The sequence below is a fragment of the Mus caroli genome, chromosome 7, assembly GCF_900094665.2.
Source record: "Mus caroli chromosome 7, CAROLI_EIJ_v1.1, whole genome shotgun sequence".
Lineage (NCBI taxonomy): Eukaryota > Metazoa > Chordata > Mammalia > Rodentia > Muridae > Mus > Mus caroli.
Window position 1 is genome coordinate 99,939,697 of NC_034576.1, and position 10,508 is coordinate 99,950,204.

General features: G+C 40.1%; 1 protein-coding gene across 1 annotated transcript in view; it reads left to right on the forward strand.

Annotated features, from left to right (window-relative positions):
* Positions 1-10,508, forward strand: part of Gab2 (GRB2 associated binding protein 2) — a 193,390-nt gene that overhangs the window by 160,645 nt on the left and 22,237 nt on the right. Inside the window, exon 3 of the mRNA XM_021168220.2 lies at positions 3,375-3,615. Coding sequence (XP_021023879.1) covers positions 3,375-3,615 — 241 coding nt within the window. The remainder of the gene's footprint in view (positions 1-3,374; positions 3,616-10,508) is intronic.

A 10,508-nucleotide genomic window follows, 5' to 3' on the forward strand; every position in this document is an offset into this window, starting at 1 on the left:
AAGATGGCCTAGTCGGCCATCACTGGAAAGAGAGGCCCATTGGACTTGCCAACTTTATATGCCCCAGTACAGGGGAATGCCAGGGCCAAGGGGGGGGGAGGGTGGGTGAGGGACTGGGAGGGGGGAGTGTATTGGGGACTTTTTGGATAGCATTGGAAATGTAATTGAGAAAAATAGCTAATTAAAAAAAATAACTTCTAAAAAAAAAAAAAAGTAAATACACTGGGTCACTCAACTGACTTCAGGTCTATGCTTAAGGCGAGGGTGGGCTGCAGAGATAAAGATAATCATACCTTTTATCTGTACACCAGACTGATAATTTATTGCAGGATGTGAGGGAAGCACTGAATGATAAGACAAAGGTTATGATAAAAGGTTAAGATTAAAAAGAAAAGGCTCATTGTCAAACCAGGAACCTTTCTTTTGAAGGCAATAAGAAATCAGTAACTGTAGAAGAAGTAGTGCTTTATTATCTTGTAATAATAATACAAGAGACTGGTATAATTCTGAAAACCCTCTGAAGTGCAAAAAGAATTGGTAAGAAATACTGTGGAAGAAGTGAACAGGAAGATAGTTTTCAAAAGAGACAGAGCTCTGTAAGACATCTGAAGGAGAACAGGAAGCCATTGTTAAGTGTACAAATGCAGACTGACATGAATGTTGAGAAGCCAGGGAAATCAGAAAGAGACTAGGTTTCTGGCTTTGACAACTGATGGGAAAGGTATTGATGTGCTTCCCTGAGACAGAAAGTGTTGGATGATGGAACTTCTGAGCTTAACTAGCTGATGTAAAGGAAGAGGCCAGCAGGTAAGGGGTGATGTTCAGTAGAAAGCTCCAGAAGGACTGAGCTAGAGATTGAAGTTTGAGAGTTATCATCATTTGGGTGGCATTTAAAGCTTAAGCTTAATAATAGGCAATATGCCTCCAGAGAAAGGCTTTACGGCCAGAGGGAAGTTATAGGAAAATCTAAAACTAGAGTCTGAGGAATTAAGAGATAGACAAAGCAAGAAGGAGCCAGAAAGTCAACTGAGAGTATAGAACCTCATCAAAGGGTTTCTTGTTACACCTCCCCTGTGTCTTCTCAGACAGAGCTTCTGTTCCTCCCCTGGTGCCATGACTACTCTGTCCTTAGTATAAACCCTCTCTCATCCACCACTCGAGAGTTCATTTTGCAAATCTAATGGGATAATAAGTGCATTGATTCTGTTAACAAACATCCAGATCACTATGAGACCTGTTATAGGAATTCATTTTGAAGATCAATACAGCTATCATGGAACAGTTTCTCCCTAGAGACTCATTGACTTTCTCTCTTCTGTCCTGACAGAAGATGCCCTTCCCAGTGCTAGGAGTGACTAGAATGTAATTAGTACTGTACAGCATGAATAAGCTGGTAATCCTGCCTCGGGCCATGTGGATAGTACAGCCTGAAATAGGTCAGAAAACAGAGTAGCTAAAGAACCTTATCTCTTCTGATAGGATTTGAATGACTGTAGAAAGCCATCATCTCCCAAAATATTCCTCCCTACCTAGCATATTATCTGAACTTATATCTTTATACCTTTATTTCTTGAGAATATAAGTTTCACGGTTGGAATTTTAAAATGCCAAATGTTTTATTTATGTAATCATGGACTAAAAACCCCCTATGTAGGACTATATTAGGTACATGCTAGGACTGTATAGTAATAATTTCACTGACACAGTTCTCAGAAACCAAGTGCAAGGAAGCAGAATGACCATAGGTATAAACAAAGCATAAGCTGAAACCTGTCAACTCCAAGAAAGAAAAAAAAAGCATTCAGAAAGTTATTTGTGGGAATGTAATATCTGCATAGGATCTTGAAATCTTCATATGAGCTTGCTAGAAGTGGAGAAGGAATCCAGTTTGAAGGAACAGTATAAGGAGAAAGAATCAAAGAATTACTCCCCAACCCCCAAATAGGCAGCTATGCTCAGGGGCTGATGATGCTTCCATCTGCTTTGCTTATGTGTAGAGAGAAAGCAGGAAGTAGGTCAGACTAAGGAAATGTGGACTAAGCTTAGAGAGCCAGCCAAATGAATAATGCTTTGGGCTGGGGTGTAGTACTCTAAACCTTTATCTGTCCTTAAATACCTCACTTCCTTGCTAATACAACAGAGGAGAGTTTGAGATAAGAAGAAAAAAGAAAGGCCAGTGGAAAGAGAACAAAGCTGCCCTAGAAGATATGGAAGAGTACCAGGATGACCAAGGATCTAGTCTGAAGGGACAGCTCTGCTTTTGTTTGTGCTTTTATCATTATTGCACAAAGGCATAGTTTTGGACCTTAATCAGTGAGTCTTTAATAAGCAGTGTCTCATTTAGTGAAGCCAGAAGCTTTGAGGGAGGTAATAACAGCAGGAACCTGCCATACCCTAAATGGCTTCTTAGTCCTGGAAACCTTGACTGTGGTGACAAGAGAACAAAGAAAGGACAGCCAGCCAAGCATGATGGTGTACAACTTTAATCCCAGGATCAAAGTTCAGGAGGCAGAGGCAGGCAGATCTCTGAGTTAAAGGCTAACTTGTCTACATATGAGTTCCAGACCACCAAGAAACAACATACAGACATATAGAAAAGCTAGAATCTTGGACAGTGTGCTTTCTGTTGAACACCTGCAAACCAGAAACCCAGCTCTGTTTGTTATGTATAACACAGGAGAAGACCTTACCTAGTCTGAGTAGGAGGGCTCTGTAGGGAAAAAGCCTTAGTTTGCAGACATTCAGGAAGGGGAAGTTGAGGTTTCTAGTTTTTGTATACACAGTGCTCACGTATTCTTAAACACTGTTACCTAGACCAGAGGAAGGTCTTGCCATGCCTCTGAGCCTCACTTGAGGAAGGCTCACGGGTCAGAGTCACTGAGGTTCTTGACATGGCCATGGGCATGTCAACAGTATACATTCACTCCAATCTTCATCTGCTCCCAACAGGGGCCACCTACAGGAAGGAAGCATGGTGCTCACCCATCCAGAGTCTAGTCTTGTCACTCTAAGGGTCACTCTGGGATTGGATAGGCAAAACCCCTGGGGTAGAGCAGATCAGGTCTAGGTTATGATAACCTGGCCTTCAGACTACTCCTAAGCTTTTCAGAGGTGTAACTCATCCCCCATTCAGCCAAGATGGCCACAATGCCCAACCTGCCTCCCTGGGAAGACAGAGGTAATGAGTGTCTGAGAATGTGGCAGCCATATTACTGTCTCTTATCCAAATACTTTCTCTCTCTCTCTCTCTCTCTCTCTCTCTCTCTCTCTCTCTCTCTCTCTCTCTCTCTCTCTCTCTCTCTCACAACTGTCTTTAGGACAAGGACACTTTCCCTACTTTATTTCACTCACAAAGCCCATTCTTCTTTTCACAGACTCCCTGAGGAACCTTTCTTCAGCCAGTCATGGTCCCCGCTCTTCTCCAGCTGAGTTCAGCTCCAGTCAGCACCTGCTCCGAGAACGGAAGTCCTCAGCCCCTTCACACTCTAGCCAGCCTACTTTATTCACGTTTGAGCCCCCTGTGTCAAGCCACATGCAGCCTACCTTGTCCACCAGTGCACCTCAGGAGTATCTCTACTTGCACCAGTGCATAAGCAGAAGGACAGAAAATGCAAGGTAGGAGACTGCCATGGCCACCATGCGGGAAAGTGACTACTCAGGGCCTATGACTCTCTAGTCCCTGAATTTCAGTTTTAATGTCAAGGGAGTAAAAATGCTTACTTTTTTAGGCAAAGAAACACAAAGATAACAAGACATCTTTTATATAAACCTTTATATAACCTTCATAATTTTTGTTTTGATCTGTGTTACTACAAAATCATCATTGAATTCCAGAGAAAATATCTCATTATCAGCAATCATGTTATAAAATATTTGTTTGATTTGGGGTTAAAAAGCATGAGGGTAAGTTTCAGAACTACAGCATAACAGTCAATTTCTTGCTGGCTTTAAGAGTTCAGCTAGAACATAGTGGAGCATGTGTCCTTATTCCATGTTGGAGCATCTTCTGGGTATATATGCCCAGGAGTTGTATAGCTGGGTCCTCAGGTATGTCTAATTTTCTGAGGAACCGCCAGACTGATTTCCAGAATCATTGTACCAGCTTGCATTCCTACCAGCAATAGAGGAGTGTTCCTCTTCCTCTACATCCTTGCCAGCATCTGCTGTCACCTGAATTTTTTTATCTTAGCCATCTGACTAGTGTGAGGTGGAATCTCACAGTTGTTTTGATTTGCATTTCCCTGATGACTAAGGATATTGAACATTTTTTTTAGGTGCTTCTCAACCATTCAGTATTCCTCAGTTAAGAATTCTTTGTTTAGCTCTGTACCCCATTTTTAAGAAGGTTATTTGGTTTTCCGGAGTCTAACTTCTTGAGTTCTTTGTATATATTGGATATTAGCCCTCTATCAGATTTAGGATTGGTAAAGATCTTTTCCCAATCTGTTGGTTGCCTTCTTTTCTTATTGACAGTATCCTTTGCCTTACAGAAGCTTTGCAATTTTATGAGGTCCCATTTGTTAATTCTTGATTTTACAGTACAAGCCATTGGTGTACTGTTCAGGAATTTTTCCCCTGTGCCCATGTGTTCAAGGCTCTTCCACACTTTCTTCTCTATAAGTTTCAGTGTCTCTAGTTTTATGTGGAGGACCTTGATCCACTTAGATTTTAGCTTTGTACAGGAGATAAGAATGGATCAATTCGCATTCTTCTACATGCTAATCACCAGTTGAGCCAGCACCATTTGTTGAAAATGCTGTCTTTTTTCCATTGGATGGTTTTAGCTCCTTTGTCAAAGATCAAGTGACCATTATTTATAATAGCCAGAAGCAGTAAAGAACCCAGATATCCCTCAACAGAAGAATGGATACAGAAAATGTGGTACATTTACACAATGGAGTGCTACTCAGCAATTAAAAACAATAAATTCACAAAATTCTTAGGCAAATGGATGCATCTGGAAGATATCATCTTGAGTGAGGTAACTCAATCACAAAAGAACACACATGTTATTCACTCACTAATGAGTGGATATTAGCCCAGAAATTTAGAATACCCAAGATACAAGTCACAAAACACATGAAACTCAAGAAGAAGGAAGACCAAAGCGTGGATACTTCCCTCCTTCTTAGAGGGGGAACAAAATACCCATGGAAGGAGTTACAGAGACAAAGTTTGGATCATAGACTGAAGGAATGACCATCCAGAGACTGCCCCACCTGGGGATCCATCCCATAAATAACCACCAAAACCAGACACTATTGTGGATACCAACAAGAGTTTGCTGACAGGAGGCTGATATAGCTGTCTCCTGAGAGGCTCTGCCAGTGCCTGGAAAATATGGAAGTTGATACTTACAGCCATCCATTGGACGGAGCACAGGGAAAGTATCCAAGGAGCTGAAGGGGTTTGCAGCCCCATAGGGGGAACAACAATATGAAGTAACCAGTATCTCCAGAGCTCCCCGGGATGAAACTACCAACCAAAGAAAACACATGGTGGAACTCATGGCTCTAGCTGCATATGTAGCAGAGGATGGCCTAGTTGGTCATCAATGGGAGGAGAGGCCCTTGGTCCTGTGAAGGTTCTATGCCCCAGTGTAGGGGACTGCTAGGGCCAGGAAGCAGGAGTGGGTGGGTTGGTGAGCAGGGGGAGGGGGGAAGGGATAGGGGGTTTTTGGAGGGGAAGCTAGGAAAGGGGATAACATTTGAAATGTAAATAAAGAAAAATTTAAAAAAAAGAGTTCAGCTAGAAACCCTTAACACTGCTGAGCTTATATCTCAGCTCTAGTGTTATGCTGTTCCTCAACTACCATTCATATGTATGTGTGTATGTATGCATGCATGTGACCTTAAATATGCCTGTGTAGCTTTACATTAACTAAATGATAAATACATTAAATTCAATCACACTGTTGTATCAGTGTATTAATTACTTTTCTCCTACCTGATAAGAAGCAACTTACAGGAGGAGGGATATATTCTGGCTCACGGTTTAAAAGGGGATACAGTATCAGAGCAAAAGAGACAGGGGCTCATGGCAGCTAGTTTTATTGCATACAAATTAGGAATGCAGAGGTAAATACCAATGCTTAGCCTCCTTTCTCCTTTTAAATCACTCCAGGACCCCACCCCATGAAATGGTTCCCCTTACACACAGGTTGAATCTTCTCTTTTCAGTTTAACCTTTCTAGAAACACCCTCATCAACACCACAAAAAATCTATTGCCATGGTGATTCTAGATGTAGTCAAGTTGACAATCAAGATTAACCATCACAACTTATTTCAGGTGCCTGTTACTCTTGTATGCCATATGGCTATGACTAGACAACAGAGATAGAAATTGTATCTATTATCTTAGGACATTCTAGAGAACATTTTAAGTGCAAAACCTATACCTGTGTTTATTAGCTTTATTCTCATTGTTAGAAGAAACAAACACACAGTTTTGCCAGAATAAGTTTTCAATTGATACCATAGCCAGATTACAAATTAAGTTTATAAATTGTTAGTAATGTATAATTCCTGTTTTTAAAACTAAGGCAAAAGACCAGCAAGATGCTTCAGTAAGTAGAGTCACTTAGACACAGTTCTAATAACCTGACTTCAATCCCCAGATCCCACAAGGTGGCAAGGGAAAACCAACTTTCAAGAGTTCTTCTCTGACCTCTATACATGCATGTGCATAACACACACACACACACACAGTGGTGGTTTGAATGATAGGCTCATATGTTTGGTTCCCAGTTAGTGGAACTGTTTGGAAAACATTAGGAGGTGTGGCCTTGCCGGAGTAGATGTAGCCTTCTTGAAGGAGGTATGGCCCTGGGGGGGTTGGCTTTGAGTTTTCAAAGGCCCATGCTAGGTCCAGTCTCTCTCCTATTCTCTTCTCTCTTCTTTCTCCTCCTTTCTTCTTCTTCTTCTTCTTCCTTCTTTCTTCTTTCTTCTTTCTTCTTTCTTCTTCTTCTTCTTATTATTATTATTATTATTATTTCTTCTTCTCCCTCCCTCCCCCTTCCCTCCCTTCTTCTCTTCCTCCCCCTTCCCTCCCTTCTTCTCTTCCTCCCCCTTCCCTCCCTCCCTCCCTTTCTCCCTGCTTCTCTGCTGCTTGTGGATCAGTATATAAAGCTTTAAGCTGCTGTTCCAGCACCATCCCTATTTGCTTCCTGCCATGTTGATCACAGACAAACCCTCTAAAACTAGAAGCAAGCCCCCAATTAAATTATTTCTTTTATAAAAGTTGCCTTGGTCATGGTGTCTCTTCACAGAAAAAAGAACACCAATAAGACACATGCATTCAAACAAAAGTATTAATATAATTCTTCTTATATGTGGAAATGTTTTCTTGATGTCACTTGAACCAGTAAAACACACTGAGAGTCAGCTAATATGGCTGAGTTACCTCTGCCTTATTGTGATAAAACAGAGGCATACAATTAATATATAGCAGGGTTAGGGCTAGACTCTGATTGTCTCAGTTCTTTAATCTTCTCTACACCATGACACTAAGTTGCTGTTCTGAGTTACCACCACACAAGAGAGGCTTCGAACACTATTTTGTCCTCTACCAACTTAAAGATGAAGGCTAAAAAGATAAGAGTGAAGTATCCCAGGCCACTGAATTAGTGAGTGATGGACCTATAAATATCACTTGCTTCTCTGAATCACAGGTGAGAGATAGACAGGGTGCTATACTGAAAAGAATATTACAAGCTTAAAAAATCAGCCATATTCAGCTCAAACTCAGGCTCTGCTGCTTCCTTGAGATCTTAGACCACATATTTAAACACATTCACCTTCAGTTCCCTTATCCGCAGTATGAGAATAGCTAATGCAGAAGCTCACTAATAGTCATAAAATAGAAAACACATAGTACTCAGACATTCAGTTGTCTGGAGAATATGTCCTCTTCTAGGGCACATATGATTGCTTGGGAGCCCAGAATGAGACATCACAAACTCATGATTCAGTGAAGACTTCAGTACTTAGCATTTTGAAATACCTCTAGATCTTATTGAAATGATCTTTCTGGATTAGTATGCCTAGACTGGGTCATGAGCGCCTGCCTTTCTGATAAATACCACATACTACCCAAGTGCAGTTTGTCTACAGATTACACTTTAAAGAGAAGACTTTATAAAATATTAACATTTCCATAGACTTCCACTCACACACAAAAAAAGATAATTCACCATCACACACACACACCCTCTTTCCTGAAGCATTCTTTTAAGTGACAGCAATATAGCTCAGCAGGAAAAGGTACTTACTGCCAAACCTGACAAGTTTACCCTGGACTCCACAGAGTAGAAAGGAGAAATACCTCCTGCAAAGTGTCCTCGGACCTCCACACACGTGCTGTGGCATACCTGTGCCCAAGCCACACCAAATAAGTAAATGAATGTGTGTAATACATTTTTATAAAGAGATCAGTCACTGTGATCAAAATGATTTCATCAGCAAAATGAAAGGTAAAAATCATGTTACGGGCTTGAGTGATGGCTCAGTGGTTAAGAGCACTGACTGCTCTTCCAGAGGTCCTGAGTTCAATTCCCAGCAACCACATGGTGGTTTACAACCATCTGTAATGGGTTCTGATACCCTCTTCTGGTGTCTGAAGACAGATACAGTGTACTCACATATATAAAATAAATAAATCTTTAAAAAAAAATCATGTTACAATAGAAGAGTATTGAATAAAATTTTAAAAACTTTTATGATAGAAGGCTGAATAAATTAAGAACAGGAGGCTTTGAGCTGGGCGGTGGTGGTAGATGCCTTTAATCCCAGCACTCGGGAGGCAGAGGCAGGCGGATTTCTGAGTTCAAGGCCAGCCTCATCTACAAAGTGAATTCCAGGACAGCCAGGGCAACACAGAGAAACCCTGTCTCAAAAAACAACAACAACAAAAAAAGAACAGGAGGCTTATATGATAGTATAGTATAGGAAAAGCTACTTATGACATACTCATAGCCAACAATTATACTGATTTGGAGAAAGCTAAAACAATTGCTCTAAGTTCAAGAATTACGCAGAGGATTATTCTTGATTAAGATTGCTTTGGAGGTATGTAGGTATGTGTGTGGGTGTTTGAGTGTGCTTTCCATATGAATTTTAGAATTGCTTTTTCTATTTTTTTTATTTTTCTATAATTGAAGACTACCATTTCAATTTTTATGGGAATTGCATTAAATCTGTAGATATAGCCATTTTTGTTTCATTAATTCTGCTAATCCATGAGTATGTGATGTCTTCCCATCTTCAGGTGTTGTCTTCAACTTCATTTTCCATTAAAGCTTTTATCGTAAAGGTCTTCCACTTCCTCGGTTACATTTATTTATTTGTGTTTTATCTTAGTGTGTATGTGTGTGTTCTGCTTTATTATTTAGAAGGAACTATGTTTCCGTGAGCTACATTTCAGTTCTGCTTAGGATGCACTTCTGTCTACATTCTAGTCTATAAAATGAAGTTTCTTTGTCTTAGATTCCTGGACGCTGAAGTTGGTTTAGATCATATACACACCCAAAGTAATACCTGATTTGAGGCTTTGAATTACTATTCATATAAGTTGGATTTTCTATGGATCATCTGTAAAGAGAATCCAGCTCAGGGTAATGTCTAGAGAACCAATGAGGCCCTCCTTAAATCTGTGGTTTAAAAGAATCTTTCTGCTGGTATAGCTTGTGTTGTATGTTGTTTCGAAGTAGTGTCCAAAGCTGGAAAGGTAGGGGTGCAGGTTTTGCAGTCTTCCTTAGGTTGTATCTTTCCTGCTTCCAGTTCCTATCAGGGTACTGTTGGAATATGAGTTAGTTATTGTCAGTTGTTGTTGTTGTTGTTGTTGCTGCTGTTGTTTTGGGACAGGATGTAGACCAGATTGGCCCCAAACTCTAGAATCTATCTGCCTGCTTCTGCTTTCTAGAATATAGATTTTCAAACTGTCCATGACGAACCTCTGGATTCCCTTTGTGTTTTATTTAAATGTCTCCTTTTGAGAAGCCTCTGATTTTATTAAATTGGAAAATCTCTGTTTCTTTTGGTTGATATGGCTAAAGGTTTGTCAATCTTTTGTTTTGTTTTCAAAGAACCCACTTTTGTTTCATTAATTCTTTGTATTGCTCTTTTGGTAATTCCTATAATCTTTATTATCTCTTTATGTCTACTGCTTTTGAGTTCGTATTTTTAGGGCCATGAGGTACAATGCTAGAGACCTTTTAAATTCTCTAGTGATACACTCATAGCTATAAGCTTTCATCTTAGAACTGTTTTTTGCTGTGACCTTAAGACTCTGCTATGTTTTCATTTTCATTTGATTCTAGGAACTTTTAAATTTCCTCCCTGACTTTTTTTCAATAACTCACTGGTCATTTACAAGTATATTGTTGAATCTTTATGAGTTTTAATAATTTTGTTTTTTCTTTTTTTTTCTTTTTTTTTTATTAGGTATTTTCCTCAATTACATTTCCAATGCTATCCAAAAAGTCCCCAATACACTCCCCCCCCAATCCCCC